At 46.0% G+C, this 18,154-nt stretch overlaps 1 protein-coding gene and 1 long non-coding RNA gene across 5 annotated transcripts; one reads left to right on the forward strand and one right to left on the reverse strand.

The window, feature by feature from the left end:
• Positions 1-414: 414 nt before the first annotated feature.
• Positions 415-3,307, reverse strand: LOC103189507. The gene is made up of 3 exons (XR_489073.2): positions 3,276-3,307; positions 1,674-1,856; positions 415-1,224 (listed from the first exon to the last, which is right to left on the reverse strand). It is a non-coding gene; the product is annotated as an uncharacterized LOC103189507 (long non-coding RNA).
• On the forward strand, positions 2,902-18,081 carry LOC103189508 (cytoplasmic dynein 1 intermediate chain 2). Of its 4 annotated transcripts, none has more exons than XM_042344237.1 (17): positions 2,902-3,087; positions 6,283-6,400; positions 7,669-7,786; positions 9,340-9,478; positions 10,243-10,302; positions 10,680-10,795; positions 11,174-11,266; positions 11,388-11,550; positions 11,645-11,744; positions 12,281-12,406; positions 13,076-13,222; positions 13,365-13,478; positions 13,755-13,888; positions 14,312-14,456; positions 14,875-15,015; positions 15,342-15,467; positions 15,742-18,081. In XM_042344237.1, the coding sequence occupies exons 2-17, from the start codon at positions 6,293-6,295 to the stop codon at positions 15,853-15,855; spliced, it is 1,944 nt and encodes a 647-aa protein (XP_042200171.1). In that variant the 5' UTR covers positions 2,902-3,087; positions 6,283-6,292; the 3' UTR covers positions 15,856-18,081. The 4 variants fall into 4 exon arrangements, with proteins under 4 accessions (XP_042200171.1, XP_042200172.1, XP_007908123.1 ...); XM_007909932.2 differs by having other exon boundaries at positions 2,903-3,087; positions 9,391-9,478; XM_042344238.1 differs by lacking the exon at positions 10,243-10,302.
• The last annotated feature ends 73 nt before the right edge of the window (positions 18,082-18,154 follow it).

Genomic DNA, 18,154 nt, shown 5'->3' on the forward strand with positions numbered 1-18,154 from the left:
TCCCTCGGTGTCCTGGCCGACAATCCCCAATAAAATCACTCGCTCACTCACTTCATAACTGTTTGTGGGACACTGTGTGATTTGTTGGCAGCTCAATTGGTGCACAGCGACGTCCCACAGACAGCCATGGAATGAATGACCAATTTTACCGGGAGGATTGTTGGCCAGGACACCGGGAGACAGAGAGAAACTCTCTTCTCTTTTCCAATAGTGCCACGGGATTATAGCATCCACCTGAACACGCCTTGGGACGTCCTCCCGACGTGAAAGATGCTGTACAAATGTAATGTCGTTGTTGTTGTTGTTGTTGAACAGGTTGTTGGTTTAACGATTCTGGGTCCCAATGTGAGGGCGTGAGCCCACAACCATCTGACTCCGAGGAAAGAGCACTAGCGACTGAGCCAGGCTGACACTCAGAGAGTAAAACCCCATTTGATAGGTTGTTTTATTTAAATGGTACAATTTCTGAAGTGTCTCTCCCCATGTTGCTCAAATCCATGAACCCACATCGTCTTCAACATCCCTTGAACTCACGCGGTCTAATCTGACACACTGAATTATCGGAGGCGCTGGCTGTTGGGGAGAATGTTAAACCAAGGTCCCGTCTGCCAATAACATGGGGAGAGACAGACACAGGAATTGGGACCTCAGAAATTGTACCATTTAAAACAACGTGTCCTAGCTCAGAGCTGTCTCCGTTCAACTAACACCTCTCTCTCTCTCTCTCTCTCTATCCCTTCCTAACCAGTGGTTCTTCTGAAGTCACAGACTATTACAAAGGGCCACTATATTATTTGTTTCTCCAGACGAGAAACAGCTTAAACTCCCACCATGAGCTGAGAGTGTAGACATTCGGGTCAGTCCCATCCATTACGTTGAAAACCGAGTGAAACCAGGGCCGAGGTTTCAATCAGTGTTCGGCTCATGTTAGCCGCGCTCCCCTGTTACTGAAATGAGATGAATCTATCTCAGATAGCTCCATGCAGAATGGAAAGAACCCAGCAGCATTCCCACAGCCCGGAGCACGCAGTCAGGGGCCAACCCTGCCTGAACTCTATCAGAACTTCAAAGAGGTTCACGCAAAAGTAATAAAACATTCGATTAGATCGGAGCTGGGGCAGAAATGTTCAGCAACGCTGTTTACTTGTCTTGTGTAGAGCATCGGGTCCCAGCATCTTACACTGTCACTCGCTCACTTCATGGTGTCTTCGTGTCATGGATCATCTACAACAACAGCAACTTGCGTTACACAGCGCCCTTCACAAAAGATATACAATAATAATACTTCCATTTGATAAAGCGCCTTATCACGTCTTCGAGGCATCTCAAAGCGCTTCACGGAATATATCGTAAAGTGAATTAACCGTATATTTTGGGAGTGAAATGAGGCAGCCAATTACGCGTATCCCACAAACAGCCGTGGATTGAGGGACCAATTTATTATTTGATTAATTCTCCTTGTAACTATTGTGCCCGAGAGCAAGTGAGAGGGTGTATCTGCCGAGTTCTCTCACTCTGTCCCTAAACTTGGATTTACGATTAGAATTCAATGTAACAGCACAAAACCCAGTAATTAAAGCGTCGCAGGCAGGCGGACTGCGGAGTAATGTGTCACAGCTTTCAGAAACTTTGACTGAGAAGGTTCTCAGAGAACAGCTGTCTGATTCACTCACCCGATAGAGAAAAACAAAGTGTGTTCTTGACATATTTGTGCTTGACCAGCGCAAGCAATCTCTCTGGATGGCGTAAAGGGATACGTCCCTGAGCTGTTTCCCAGAGTGGCATTTTGTCCGCCCTACTTGAGTAGCAATTACGTTCATGTCAAGTGACTCGTCATCCATCAACTCTTGATGCTTCTGAAATAAAGCAAAAAAAAAAACAAATCTGGATGAGGTTCGCAGACAGAGCACATCTCTGTGTGAGGATATTAGTTTCGAGGGGAGATGGCGCGTGAAGGCAATACGTTCCGGGGTCCAGTGTCGTGTCTGAGTGCTCACGCAGCATAAACAAGTGACATTGTGTTTATTTGAGTGCAGGAGGAATCTTAGTCTTAAGATTAAAGCTCCCCCGAGGCTGATCTGTGTAAGTCGTGCAATCGCTCAAGTCGTAAGTCCCGTTCAATAGAAGTTTGACATAACTCATACTTTGCCTAAGTCATAGTTAGTGTAACGTGAGGTCCCGACTGGTACGACTTACGTGAGGTTCACAGTAACCCGACGGGTCATCCAACATGTACAGAGCATGTGGGGTGTGGGTGAGCGAGTGGGCGGGGTCAGTTGTAGTGGGAGGGGTTAGTTGTAGTGGGAGGGGTTAGTTGTAGTGGGAGGGGTCAGTTGTAGTGGGAGGGGTTAGTTGTAGTGGGAGGGGTTAGTTGTAGTGGGAGGGGTTAGTTGTAGTGGGAGGGGTCAGTTGTAGTGGGAGGGGTTAGTTGTAGTGGGAGGGGTTAGTTGTAGTGGGAGGGGTTAGTTGTAGTGGGAGGTGTTAGTTGTAGTGGGAGGGGTTAGTTGTAGTGGGAGGGGTTAGTTGTAGTGGGAGGGGTTAGTTGTAGTGGGAGGGGTTAGTTGTAGTGGGAGGGGTTCGTTGTAGTGGGAGGGGTCAGTTGTAGTGGGAGGGGTTAGTTGTAGTGGGAGGGGTCAGTTGTAGTGGGAGGGGTTAGTTGTAGTGGGAGGGGTTAGTTGTAGTGGGAGGTGTTAGTTGTAGTGGGAGGGGTTAGTTGTAGTGGGAGGGGTTAGTTGTTGTGGGAGGGGTTAGTTGTAGTGGGAGGGGTTAGTTGTTGTGGGAGGGGTTAGTTGTAGTGGGCGGGGTTAGCTGTAGTGGGAGGGGTTAGTGGTGGCTCAGTGGACGTGGGGGCGTGGTTAGTGTCAGTGGGCGTGGTGAGTGGCCGTGACGCGGGTTGATTGACAGATCGGCCGGGTGCGTCGCGCTGCATTGTGGGCTGACATCACCCGGTTCGGGGAGAGCGGCGCGAGCTGTGAGGCTGAGGGAGCGACCGCCGCCGCCACTGTTACCGGACACCGCGGGGCGGACAGCGGCCTTCGCGAGGAAAGGAGGGAGGGAGGGAGGGAGAGAGGAGAGGGCAGGGAACAGGTGAGGCCTCGGCGCCGCGTATTTTTTTTGGGGGTGTGTGTGTGAGGGAAAGCGGCTCGGGGGAGAGGGCTGGTGTGTCCCCGCGGCTACCCAGTGCCTCCCTGAGGCGGGGGCCGGGCCCCCTTACACGTTACCCGGGGTTTAGGGGTAACGCGAGGCCGCTAACTGTCATCGCGCCTCCGCCTCACCTCGGCTGTCAGTTGGGTCCTCTCTCTTTCTCCCCCACCGACCGTCCCTGGCTTCTGATTGGCCGGCTAGGGGGCGGGACGTGCGAGATCCCCGCCGCCCCATTGGTGCCGCGCTGCTGCCCATCACCCACCGGGCTATCCCTACCTTCTGATTGGCTGGCTGAGGGGGCGGGACGTGCCGGATCCCGGGGGCCCATTGGTCACCACCTCTGTCCATCAGCGCCCGCTCTCTGGTCCTCCTCTTTGCGTCACCATGGCAACAGAGCCCATTGGGGGCACAGGGATGGGGTTGGGGGGGACTCGACGTGGATTCACACCGAGCCCCCCCCTCACGGAGGATAGCGTCCCAGAGCGCTTGACAGTGGCGGAGCGGGGGGGGGGACGGGACTGTAGGCACTGTCGGTCGAAGCGGAAGGTCTTCACGTGTGACCTGAAGATGGGGAAGGAGGAGGGGGGGCGCGAGGCGGAGGGGTTGAGGGAGAGCGGTGTTTCGGGGCGCAGTGCGGCCACCGATGACGGAACGGCGCGGGCAGGGCAAGGGACAAGCAGGAGGCCCGGAGCCACAGTCGAGGATTGAATGACCAAATTGTTCTCCCAATCGACTAACAACCGGGTCCTACTTACTGTTGCGTAAACAGAGGCGTGCGCGGGCGTGCGCGGGCGTGCGCGGGCGTGGAGTAACTTGCCCAACAATACGCCCTGACCCGCCCGGGAATCAAACCCAGATCCTCTCGCTTATGAGGCGAGGGCTATATTAATAATAATAATAGTAATAATCCTTGCATTTGTAATTCCACCTTAACACGTCGTTGACCTATTTTCACGTCTCTGCTGAAGTCCTTTCTTTTGGACCGCGCCTTTGGTCACCTTCCTCCCCCTCCCGCTGGCTCGGTCCCGGGATCCGCTACTGTGAAGCGCTCTGAGACGCCGTCTGGCGTGGAGGGCGCTACGTAAACCCAAGTTGTTGTTGTTGTTGAGACATCTGAAAGCGCTTCACAGATTATACTGTGAAGTGAATTGACTGGGTATATTGTGGGCGAAATGCCGCAGCCTATTCTGGGTTGGGACTTGGCAAGAAGGTGGAGCCTCACCCTGGGGCAGGGAGTAGGCAATGAATGCTTTGTCAAATTGTAAAGCGCTGACACCGCCTAAAATAAAATAATCACGAGCTATGGGAGTGAATTGCATCCATTTCCATTCAACTGCAAACTAAACTTTCGAATGAGCAAGGATTGCATGGATGATACGTGACACGAGCTTGGGTGGTCTCAATCAAGTTCACTGCAGAGAAGATTATAATTTGGGGTTGCTTATCCCATCACACCCAAGTTAATCTGGTTAGAACCAAAAAAATAGTAAATGGGAAAAAGTCATAGAAATATGCTAATGGACTGTAAAACTGATGGCCATTCCGAAAAGGGTAGATGTTCTCTGTAATAATTATGGGTGTTAGTAATTATATTATAGGAATTTATGGGTGTTTTCAGACGTAACGTGACTCAGTGCAAATCTTATATGATTGGAAAATAGTATACTGTAGTAATGGTGATTTCTATCTTTACATCATATTTATTGTGGGAAGATTTGAAATAATAAATAGTACAAGAGATTTCTCGAGGTGTATAGGTCAATAAGATCATAAGACATAGGAGCAGGGGTAGGCCATTCGGCCCCTCGAGCCTGCCCCGCCATGTAATAAAATCATGGCTGATATTCTAAGATAATTCCATTTACCCGCCCTATCCCCATATCCCTTAATCCCTCTGTCCTTTGTCTTGAACCTTAGTCTTGAATATCTTCAAGGACTGAGCATCCACGAATTCACTGCCCTCTGAGTGAAGAAATGTTTCCTCAACTCAGTTCGAAAAGGCTGACCCTTAATCTTGAGACTATGACCCCTAGTTTTAGATTCTCCAAGTAGGGGAAACAGTCTCACGGCATCTACCCTGCCAAGACCCTTAAGAATCTTACAGGTTTCTATAGGATCACCTGTAATTCTTCTATAGTCTGGAGAATACAGGCCTACTTTACTCAACCTATCCTCATAGGTCAACCCCCTCCTCCCAGGAACCACCCTAGTGAATCTACGCTGCACCCTCTCTAAGGGGAGTATGTCCTTTCTTAAATAAGGAGACCAAAACTGCAAACAATATTCTAGGTGCAGTCTCACCAAGGCCTTATACAACTACAGCAAGACTTCCCTTCAGAGACCGATAACATGCATTGAGGAGCAGAAAATAATTTTATTAGAATTTCTTTGAGAAAATTCTAGGCTTAAATGGTAGGTGTGAGCTGGCAAATTACATTATCCTGTCATCCCTTTCCTGTTATACGTTATTTGTGAAGTTGCTCTCACTACTTTGAGGATTGAGGTCTTTAGAAATTTGGGAGAATGAACATTTTACTTCAAAGTGGCAATTAGCATTAGAGCACTATTTGTAAACATGGCTCATTGCTTCTTGTGTATGTGGGGGGCATCGATCCATAGAGGCACCAGAAGCTTGTGTTCAAAGAAAGTTTTCTATTGAAGTACGTGCCTTCGGTTTCTCCTGCTAACCTTCACCCATTATGAGGTCTCTCTTTTCACGGCTGCCCTAATTAATTATTTTTTGTAACTCATCCCTGAACTACAAAATAGTTAACACTATTATTCAGCCTCATGTGGTTGAATGCCTGTTTGGCATAAAGCATTTTCACAATATGATTAATGCAGTTTAAAATACGACACTGATAAATTCCCTTCGAGTAACACGGTCTTGTATTATAGGGGACGAAATGGATTTGATAGAAGAAAATTCATTTCGTCCACAAAATACACAGTAAATTCACTTTACAATATATTTTGTGAAGGGCTTTGAGACGTCTCAATAACATGATAAGGCACTGTATCACATGCAAGATTATTATTAATAATCAATGGCAAAATACGAGTGTTTAATTTAGTATTTTCAATTGTGTAGCAAAGAAGCTTGAAGTTGTTTTCTAACTTAATCTTTTAATCTTCCAGTTGTGCGACAATGGCAGACAAGAGTGAACTGAAAGCTGAGCTTGAGCGCAAAAAGCAACGGTTGGCACAGATCAGAGAAGAAAAGAAGAGAAAACAAGAGGAGAACAAAAGAAAGGAAGTAAGTATGTAATCTCTGCCAGTTTGCCAACCTACAAAATATACGGTCAGTTCACTTTACAGTATATTCTGTGAAATGCTTTGAGACTTTTCGATGCCCTGATAAGTTGCTACATCAGATGCAAGTTAAGTGCTGAAGATAAATGCTGAAGTGGCTTTTCCTCTGAGTGCATCTTGATTCAACCTGAGAATAGATATGCAAAAATACCTTTATCAGATACTGTAGGATACAGGGTAGCACCATCACTCTCTTCAAAGCTAATTGCATTGTCAGTCCTTATCCTAAATTATTCTGTGTCTGAAAAATATCCTCCCCAGCACGTATGTTTTAAAGTGGCTGGCATCTCAGTCGTGCATCCAGATCTTGCAGTGTTTTTTTGAAGCTGGAGCAGTTAAATATGTTTCTTCTCTTCCAGTACTCCACCCTTCTGCATATTGCTTTTATTTGAACGATGGGTGGTGCCATCCATAATCCACTGATCCTAAGCAAAGTATTCAATGCTGATTGAGGTCAAAGTCTTTAGCGAAACATTAATAACAAATTTTCCTTTTATGCATAATTAATGTTTCAAGCTGTATAGCTACTCTAATGGCTCAGTCGATAAAGCCATTGCCTGGAATTAAACTGTGTCCTCATTACCCAGGGCACAGATGGGATCTTGTGGATCTCAGTCAGGAAGTTTGAGGTGCTAAAGTTGGCTTCAGTGTCTCTAGGAAGGGAGAAAGTCAGCCAGGATTCCGATTGGTAATCAGTGACTTTAGTGAGTGTGGATCAGAATCATCCATCTTAATAATCCTTATATTTAATATTGGCTGTTTTGTGTGACATTGCTGTATGCAAACTGCCGTGTTCTCATGCAAAATCACAGTAAATTCCTCTTAAGCGCTTTGAGACGTCTCAACAAAGTGATGAGGCACTATAAAAAAATGCAAGGATTATTATACAGTGATTTGGTGCATTGCATTTTGCCCACAAAGTACACAGTCATGAAACTTTACAATATTCTGTGAAGCGCATTGAGATGTCTCGAAGATATGATAAGGGACTTTATCAAATGCAAGGATTATTATTATAACTAGACTTGTCTGTTATCACAATGTTTGGCTCACGGATTTCTTCTATATAAGTAAGGAATTGCTGGCAACACTGGAACTCCTATCGTGTGTGGCTTTGTTTCTGGTTGCTGTACAGTGTAGGAGATGAAATAATCTTGTGAGATACCATGACTAAGAGCCTGAAAATCACAATTTTTCTTACAACGTTTTCAGAGTGATTTCAAGAAAGAGACGCCTTCTGCCTCCCAGGATGAGCTTGATCTGGAGAGGAAGCGTAAAGAGACTGAGGCACTACTTCAGAGTATTGGAATAACGACAGAGCCCTCAATGGGTGAGTGAGCAAAGTGCAAAAACATCAATCCCTTTTTCCTCCTGCTAGATTTTCATGTGGGTCATAGTTACAACACAATGCACCTCATTCAGCTTGGGGAACTGCAAGCAAGAAAGCTAAAAAAAAAAGGCACTCACGTGTTCATTTTTTATGTGAATTTATTTTGCTCCGTTTTTCCTTTTCCCATGACTATCCTCAAAATGGGAGTTCCCCACACCTCTGCATTGGAGTGTATTGGAATGGAATGCGCACTCACTCTCGGAGTGACGCCTCCACAAGAATCTCGATGTAGATGTCACTGCCAAGGCCACTAGGTTTATTGTACCAAACAGTAGCTCTTCATTCGGATACCACATCTGTTGTTGAACTGTTATTTTTCTAAAGGGATCATTACTTTCATTGCTCTTCATTCCATCTTTTCCTGCAACATTTCATCTCCATCCTCCTTAGATTGTGACTGGAGTGAGTATGACAGTGAGTGCATCTTTTCGACATTTCTGCATACCGGTAGTTGCCTAGACTCTCCCGAATAGTTTGTTAGTGAAGAGCTAGCGATGAACGTTCATGTTCAGTTGATAGAAAACTAAGTCGCAATGTTCAACCCAGGCTGTAGATCGATAGACCCAAGTCTACAAATTGAAGCTTGTTAGCGGACTTAGCTATCAGAATTCTGCAACTGCACCAAATGTTTCTGTGCTCCTGGCAAGAGCGGTGGCGACTGTACAAGGTTGAAGGATATCACAGTGAGCCAATTTCTGATCTCAAGCAGGCTGCTTGAAGTCAGATGATCGATCCATCTTTACCCGATAGGGAAAATCATGGGTTACTTATGCACGCCTCCTGTGCTGAACGTATCTTACGATCCGACCACTGGGCACTGCAGGGGCTTCTCAGCTTCATGTCTCACAGATTTCACCGTCTTAATTTGATACTCACAAAATCTTGACCAATATCATCACAGCTTCTGGACATGTTTCCAGCACGTACAATCATTGAATAGTTAAATGAACGCTGTCTGTTTGTAACTGGGAATCCCTGTTCTGTGTACAGAATTAAGCTGATTTATTTGGATAAAGTTGAGAGAAAAGCTGCTCTCTGAAGCTTGAGAGCAGTGCTAGGAGCGCAACGTGATGAAATCAAGATCAAACGGGATTTAGTTTGCTGCAAGTTAGCTGAAATCCAATTGGAAATAATAACTTCAAATATTTAATTTGAGATAATTATCCTGTTATCCCTCACTGTCAGCTGGATCAATTGTTCAGATTATTTAGTGGATACCTATTTGAATAATTGGCAGTGCATCCTTACCAGTAACTGCCAAATAGGTAAATATTTATCAATAGGTAAACCAAACTGTCAGATTGAGCTTCTTATTTTCAATGCAATATCTGGTTTGACTTTGACCAGCCTTTTAACAACTGTTGTTTTCTTCCCTCTTCTGTGTGTTCCTGTTTTCATAACCCCCTCCCCACCGCCCACCTCCCCATTTAATTTCTCCATAATGTCTTATCTAAAAATCCACATTTTGTTTCATTAATGAACATCATTTATAGTACAGCCACTGCGGGCAGTAACTGGAGACACCTGTTTGTTCCATTATTTAGTCCATTCTCCTATTTCTCCATCGAAATCCCTGGGAACGCCAAGCGAGTCGGAGAGCCAGGAGTCGGTGGAGGGCACAGCCGGAGCCAGGTAGGAGAAGTCTGTGTTTTGGTAGTTTTTCTCCAGCTCTATCCAGGTTTCTATAGAACCACTTTGGGACTTTGGGACTTTATGGGGATGCAGGGATATATGGAATAGTTGACTGATTTCCGGTTAGGATCAAGATTATTTCAACATCCCAGTCTAATAGCTTAAATGACTTGATGCTGTGATGGGAGGACACAGTAGGGCAGGTATTCTGGAAGATGAGATCAGATGGACTGAAAGTGCATCCCAACTGATGTTATAATCATATAAAACTGTCAATGAGTCTGAAATAGCTGTCACTCTCACTCCGATTTTTCAGCAAATCTTTATTGAATCTTTATTTCACACAAGTTGACCTGATATAAGCACAAGGCAAAAGCGAAAGCTGAAAAGCCATGAGGCAGCTGAATCAAATAGCACCACATCTAATCACATTACCAAACCTCATCCAGAAGGCCCTTTGTATCTTCTGTTCAGCCAAGCAGTTTATTTTAGCATTGGTGCTGGTCAGTAAAATATGTGGTCAGATATGGGGACAGAATGGGAGAATGGGACTGATTGGGTGGCTCTTCCAAAGAGCCAGCACAGGCACGATGGGCCGAATGGCCTTCTGCGCCATAATATTCTATGATTCTATGTCTGTTTTGAAAGCCTGCAATCAGACAGGACTGGTGTGTTTAGCCCTGGTGATGATGTCTTCTCACTTTATTTTCTGTGCATTAACCTGTCACCTTTCTGCTTCACCCTCTCTCTGCTGACCTGCTCAGGACGCTGCAGTGGGATTCTGATCTTTCTGTCTTACAACTTCAGACCGATTCTGAAATGCGGTACTTATCCTCTACATCTTTCTTCTGTCATCTGTCAACCTCTCCTCGCCCAAACGTCACCATAGTAGCAGCTAAACTAAAAGCTTTGTTAAATATACCTCTCCACGGTTAAATTAAACTTATTCAGTTGTTTCAAAAATCAAAGGTTCTTTCACTATGGTGTGCCTACATCTGATTAGAAGTAAATGGAGCTTTCACAGCAGGGACACACACTGACTCTCTCTATATATAAATATATATACACATATATATATACACACACACACCGAGGGGCCTGAGGAGGAAAAAGCTGTTAAGTTATAGATGAGCAAAGGAATGTTGCTCTGTTAGTCAGCGCATCCCAGCGATTGTTTCACTTCAATGTTAATCCTGTTCAGACACCACCTGACTAAACTGGGAATCGCCAGGATCACCCACGTAGATATCCCCCCCTGTGACCGTCTGGCCTACTCCAAAGAGACCCAGACGCCGGTGGAAGACAGACCAGAGGAAGGTAGGCCAACGCGAGGCATTTCCGATTACATTTCTTCCCAAAAGGCTGATGGGAAGAGTTTGGTAGTAGCTTTCAAAAAGGAATTGGATAGGGGCTTGAAAAGGAGAAATGCTCAGGGCTTTGCGGTGAGAGCGGGGGTGGGAGTGGGATGAGCCGGCACAGGCACAAAGGGCCGAATTGCCTCCTTCTATGCTGTAAGATTCTATAATTCTATAAACAGCAGACGAGCAACAAATATATCAGGAGTGAGCACTGGGGAAGCAGAACATCAATTAATAACTCGTGGTAAAGCAAACAAATGTGTTTTGTTGGAGCATCTCTATCCCCTGCTGAGCATTTAATCAGTGTGTGTCTCTGCACTGTTTGATGCAACAACAGGTAAAGAGAAAGAAGTCATTCCAGTGCAAACAGCATCAGAACCCGAGACAGAAGCCCCCGAAGAATCCCAGGAGGAGGTGGACGAAAATAAAGGTGATTCCTTTTCTTTCAGACATTCGGACTCGCTTTTAAGCGCCCCGAGACACTGCCCCGTATGGCGGGAGCTATATGAACCCTAATTGTTGTTGTTGTAAAAAGTACATGTTGTTTCCAGCATTCCAACAAGAGCTGACAGAGGAGGAGAAAGAAAAGATCCTGCACTCCGAGGGCTTTCTCAACTTCTTCGATCACAGCTCCCGAGTGATTGAGCGAGCGCTCACCGAGCAGATTGATATTTTCTTCGACTACAGCGGCCGCAACTTAGATGACAAAGAAGGGTGGGTAACAACCCTGTTTCTACAGTGAATTGTTTGGGGTTTATTGTGAGTTTTCTGTCCGTGCTGATCAGTTTGTTAAAACTTCTCTCTACAGGGAAATCCAAGCTGGGGCCAAACTGTCACTGAACAGGCAGTTTTATGATGAAAATTGGTCCAAAGATCGTGTAGTGACTTGTCTGGACTGGTCCCCACAGGTGAGTGTCCCTCAGAGAGAGGTAATCAGAGTCCTGTAGTGCAGTGGTTAGAGCACTCGCCTCGCAAGCGAGAGGGCCTGGGTTCATTCCCTGGTAGGGCGAAACCTTAGGCAAGTTTCCTTACTCCACACACACACCTCTGTTTACCCAGCAACCTGGTCGTTAGTTGATCGGCAGATCGCTTTCTGGGGGTTCAAATAAATAATAATAATTGAGTCACTCAATCTACTGTTTGTGTGGACGCTGCTGTGCTCAAATTGGTTGCCGCATTTTCCCCAAATAATATACAGTCAGTTAACTTTACAGTGTATCCTGTGATGCGCTTTGAGACGTCTCGAAGACGTGATAAGGATTATTATTATTATTATGCAAATGCAAGGATTATTATTGTTATTATAAAATGTGATGGCGCAGTGCAGCTTCTCAATGAGGAGTGCTGATGAGGAAAGAACCTGACAAATCACACTGACCAGGCTGGGTTGTGAAGCGAGCAGGAGATCACCAGGTGATGTTAGTCTCTCTTGTGTTATGACCAGTACCCTGAGCTGATGGTGGCATCCTACACTAATAATGAAGATGCTCTTAATGAGCCGGACGGCGTGGCTCTGGTGTGGAATATGAAGTACAAGAAGACCACTCCCGAGTATATCTTTCACTGCCAGGTAACGTACAGTGCTTTGGGGACTGAGTTCATGACTCTCTGGGACAGAAAAGATAATTGGGAAGTTATACGACGGAGGCTGAATGTGGCTTGCGGTTCACCTGCTGAGACCAGGTTGGTTAGTGGAGGAAACTATATGTCTCCAACCACAACACTTTTCATGTAATTTTTGAGCATGTCCCTAGGCTTGCGGGAGGAAGCCCAGAGAGGCAGGAGTTCAGATCCTCCAGGGCAGCGGAGTGGGAGTGAGGGGAGATTGTTTTTCTTGTGGTGGGTTGGAAATGGAGGTGGGTTGGGTGGAGACACGGAGGGAGGGGATCGAGGAGTCAAGGGAAATGAAGTAATGGATTAAGTGGCTTTGTCGGTCATGGTGATGTCCGAGACGCTGGGGCCCCGGGTCATTACCAGATCAAACGGGTGGCCCTGGATGTGGGTGGCAGAGTGGATGTGGAGGGAGAGAGTGTGTGTGAGAGAGAGAGAGAGAGAGAGAGGAGAGGAGGGAGGAGAAGTCAGTGGAGATAGAGCATGCCAACTCTGCCTCTTGTATCCGCTCAGCACTGAATGATACTCGTGTTAGAGACCATCACGTACTTACAGCTGAATTATCCTGCATGGAGTTAGCCACAGGGAGCAGGCCACGAGCGATTGTATTAACCGATTTCTCTTTCAGTCCAAAGTCATGTCTGCGTGCTTCGCGCAGTTTCACCCTAATCTGATAGTGGGTGGTACCTACTCCGGTCAGATTGTCCTGTGGGATAATCGCAACAACAAGAAGACCCCAGTCCAGAGGACTCCCCTCTCGGCCTCTGCACACACGGTGAGAACAGCCACGTTAGTCATTATCACTGTCTGGGGAAATGTATCTGGGGTTATGGTCACAGTAGCTGAGGCTGCAGTAAAGGTGTAGTTTGCAGGGCAGCCGTTGTGGTGGTTCTCACTCTGTTGGCACTGTGTTCCAGCATCCTGTGTACTGTGTCAACGTGGTCGGCACTCAGAACGCTCACAATCTGGTCAGCGTTTCTACTGATGGAAAACTGTGCACCTGGAGCTTGGACATGCTCTCTCAGCCACAGGTAAGCACTCCTTCACACCCGTGACCTCACCCCGTGACTCCATCCCTCACACCCCGTCCCTAAGTAGTCTGGCTTTGGGATGTCTGTTGCTCAGAGGGCTGGTTCTTGGATGTTGGGGGGGGCAGTGTTGGGCTCAGCCTGACACTCCTCAGCAGCCTCGCCTGCTGACACTTACAGCACAGACCTACTCCCACATCAAACACTTTGAAACAAAATTACCTTGGATTATGGATTATAAACTGACATATTTATTATCTGATTGTTATTTTCTTGTAGGACAGTATTGAGCTGGTCCATAAGCAATCAAAGGCAGTCGCTGTCACCTCTATGTCCTTCCCATTAGGAGACATCAATAACTTTGTTGTGGGCAGTGAAGAAGGTTCTGTATACACTGCATGTCGCCTGGGCAGGTATAGTACCTTTCTGGCCTGCTCTCTCCCCACAACCACTGCCTCCGCTCGGCTGGCTCCGACCTCTGTCCATATAAGCATTCCTAAGTTTATATCAGCCTCCACATAATAATAATAATACTCCTTGCCTTTGATGCAGCGCCTGATCACATCTTCTCGACGTCTCAAAGCGCTTCACAGAATGTACTGTAAAGTGAATTGACTGTATATTTTGTGAGCGGTTGTGCACAGCAGCGTCCCACAAACAGTCGTAGATTGAGTGACCATATTTTTTTAAAAATACACGTAAGGTTAATGTACTTCTATAATAGGAAGGGCCCAGGACTTCAAATCTTTGTTGACATATGTGGGATGTTGATATAAACGGGTTTGAGATGAGTGCGTAGCGGACAGTATGATTTGTCTTTGTCTTGTGTATCGCAGCAAGGCTGGCATCCTGGAGTTGTTTGAGGGACACCAGGGCCCAGTGACCGGTGTCCACTGTCACACGGCAGCAGGGCCAGTGGATTTCTCCCCCCTCTTCATCACCTCATCTTTCGACTGGACAGTGAAGCTGTGGTCATCGAAGGTGGGTAGGAATGGAAATGCGTCCTCGCCAATGGCAAATGATATGTCTTCAGATAGTTAACCGCCACAGTAACCTATTGGTCCCTGAGGTAACTTGCACCTAATAGGTTCTGGAATTAGGTAATCAGAGTGTGTTCCTCCAGGGAGAGAGAGTATGTTCCATTCCATACACTGGGAAATGTCCGAGCATTGGTGCTATGCGTATGTGGAACTCTGGTTTGGATACTCAAGCCTGGCCATGGGTTTCCGCGTATGTCAGACACCCAGCTGACCAAAAAAATGAAAAGAAAAACTCAGTTAATAGGAACTTTCTTGGTTGATATCTTAGATCTGCGTGTGTTCATGTCAATGATGTTCCCTTTTCACAGTCTGCTGGTGATTGAAGTGGACTCAACAACCATTTTGTTTCTTACTTGCAGAGTAACAAGCCGTTGTATTCCTTCGAGGACAGTTCTGATTATGTGTTTGATGTCATGTGGTCGCCCATCCATCCCGCACTCTTCGCCTGTGTTGATGGGATGGGTCGTCTGGATCTGTGGAATTTGAATGAAGATTCTGAAGTAAGCTCAGACAAACGGGGGCGATTACACTCAACGAATAGAGTTTCTTATTTCCCAAAACACTTTCTCTCCAAATATTCACCCCAATTCTCTGGATAGTTATACTACAACAGCTTGCATTTCTATAGCCCCCCTTCACATGGGTAGTATCTGAGCACTTGACAGTGTGTGCTTAAGTTTTTTGTGTAAGATGAAGCCAGATATTTGATCCAACTCGTATAAACTGAACTAAAATGTAGGATTTTTTTTGTACATTAAAAAATACAATAAGGGTTTGCTTCTTTGACATGTTAAATTGACGCGTTGTTTGTGTTTGTGTGGTATAGGTGCCCAATGCCAGCATCACCATGGAGGGCAATCCTGCCGTGCACCGTGTGCGCTGGGCACCCTCCGGGCGTGAGGTGGCTGTGGGCGATTCCGAAGGGCAAGTGTCGGTGTACGATGTGGGAGAGGTAAGGAGCTGGTACTTACTGACCCGCACCATGAAGCAGTTCATCCGTTTGAAAAGAATCCAATAAATGACTGACTGCCAACCCGGTTTCACTGAATGCCAATGTTTCGCTGAAGATGCTAATCCACCCACTGAAGTTATCTCTCAATTGTCCCATTCTCCTGCTCTTTACCCATTCTGTTTAATTTGGGCTTTGACCTTTCAGTTGGCGCTGTTTATCGTTGTTGCCACTCACTCTGTATCTATGCTCATCCTCGCGCCTTTCTTTCTTTCAGCAAATCGCGGTTCCCCGGAGCGATGAGTGGACTCGTTTTGCACAAACGCTTTCAGACCTTAAAGCAAACGGGAACGACGCAGATGATGAAGCGACAGCGGGGCTGCTGGGTTAGAAGCCGCTTCCCCCCGCCACCGCCATCCCAGCTCTACTCACAGTAAACCAACAAGGTGCCTGTAGTAGCCATAGCCATTCTTCTTAACTTCAATAGGCTGTCTTTCCCTCTCGTAGAAACATAGACATCTACAGCGCACAAGGAGGCCATTCGGTCCATTGAGCCCGCACCGACTCAATCCAGATCAAAGATATGGCTTCAACCCACCGGCCTGCCTCATCCCTCTTCAAGCCCTCGCTTCCCCCTTGCCCTAGTGATGTAAGCTTCAACCGGACTCACAACCGGCTCTTCTGCTGATGTGCTTAAGGCACACAGTGAGGTGGCTCCTGTCATTTACTGTATGTGGCCTAGAGCTCTGGTTCCCCCCTCCCCCTCCCCACTCACACTCACTCACGCACGCACGCACACTCAACCCATAATATACTCTTTGTGTGGTTGTCGAGCCACCACCAATCTCAGTTTAACACTACAATCCAAATTGTAAGGATATCATAGCAATCACCTTCTACCCTTCCAGGCTTTCTGCTACTATGAACCCTCCATCTAATCTAAAGAACCTTAAGAAGATTAGAATTCTATTTCAATATTTTCAGATGTTTGCCTGAACGAGTTAACAAAATGGCTATGGCGTCTTAACGGGGAATGGAAAGCAAAGGGGATGATGATAAGTTTTGTTCCAGAAAAAAATATAAAGCTGTTTACGTATTACATTGCCAATATAGGAATATCGGACTAAGCAACCTATGTACTGTATCAGAGATATATAACTAATATTTAAAAAAAACAGGTTTATTGAGGTTTAAGTAAGTTTATGAAAACTGACTTGGCCACTTGGCGACTGAAATCAAGGCTTAATATGGCTCTTTGAAGACTGCACTAACATTGCGCTAAACAGAGATAGAGAGTTACAGAGCTCAGAATGATGAAGTGTTGGATTTGTAGCTCACACACACACACACTTCTCTTGTAGCAGCTTCTACAGCAGGGGGTTCAGGGATGTGAGTGGGCACCTGGCACAATTACGTGTCAGGTTGTGGAGAATATTAATGGTTACAGCATGGGATCAGTTGCCCATATGTCCAACACGCATTTCATCTAATAGCAATTTACTGTAGGACCTTGCGTTTGCCAGTCAGCCTGGAGCAGAGAGAGAGAGAGAGAGAGAGAGTGTGTGTGCAGGTCTGGCTGTCAGGACATTTGGCACCAAGACTTGTATCTGTCAGTAGGGTTCACTGGCCTCTATATGCTGTAGGAGTCCTGCAAAATCTGCAGTGAGGTGTGGTACAAGGCTGCTTTACATTTGCATGTTGCACTTACAATTATGATAGCGTAAATCAGACAATTATAAGCAGAGCCATGGCCAGTGTATAGGAAGAGCAGTGGGCCATTCAGCCCTACTCTTGTCATTTTATTAGTCATGCCGGCTCTTTATCTTGTTAATCTCATTTCCCTTCCTTTTCTACATGCCCTTTAATGACCTTACATCCCAGATACCCGTCCGTCTCCTGTTTGAACACCTCAATCGATTCAGTATCTTCGGCCTCCTCGGTCAGTGCAATCCACATTCTCACAGCCCTTTGTGTGAAGCAATGTTTTCTGGATTCATTCACCTTTCACTGGTTTAACTCTAAATGTAGGATGTTCTGAATTCCTTTACTAGAGACAAGAGGTCTCAATCTACATTGTCGATTCTCTTGTATTACTTTATAAATATCAGCTTCAGAGAGTACATAACTCACATTTACCCAATGTCTCAGAGCAAAGCCTCTTCAAACCAGGCCTTTGCTCTGGTGAATCATTGCTGAACTTTCTCATATCTCTGACAATAACAACAACTTGCATTTATATAGCGCCCTTCATGTGAGGTAGTGTCTCGGAGAGCTGAATATCCTTTGTAAGGTGGAGTGGCCAGAACAGTAAATGAGCAGTTCTCTGTACAGCTCAACCAACATTTGTTCTGATATTCTATACTTGTCACGGAATGGGTGAAGACTCGTGTAGAGTATAAACACCGACACGGACTGGGCGGGTCGAGTGGCCTGTTTCAGTGCTGTGCGGTCTCTGTAAAATCCTTGTCTAGCTCTATTTATTTCCCTGTGGCAAATTTACAGGTTTGCACGTTTTGTTACCCAGAGATCCTCCACCGTAGCTATTTTGCACATTCATTGTCACGTTATCTAATAATGAACATGAATAATAATAAATTGGTCACTTCAGTCCACAGCTGTTTGTGAGACGCTGCTCTGAGCAATTGGCTGTTTGCTGGGTTTCACCCACAAATATACAGTCAATTCACTTT

The sequence above is a fragment of the Callorhinchus milii genome, unplaced genomic scaffold (genome assembly GCF_018977255.1).
Source record: "Callorhinchus milii isolate IMCB2004 unplaced genomic scaffold, IMCB_Cmil_1.0 Scaffold27, whole genome shotgun sequence".
NCBI classification, from domain to species: domain Eukaryota; kingdom Metazoa; phylum Chordata; class Chondrichthyes; order Chimaeriformes; family Callorhinchidae; genus Callorhinchus; species Callorhinchus milii.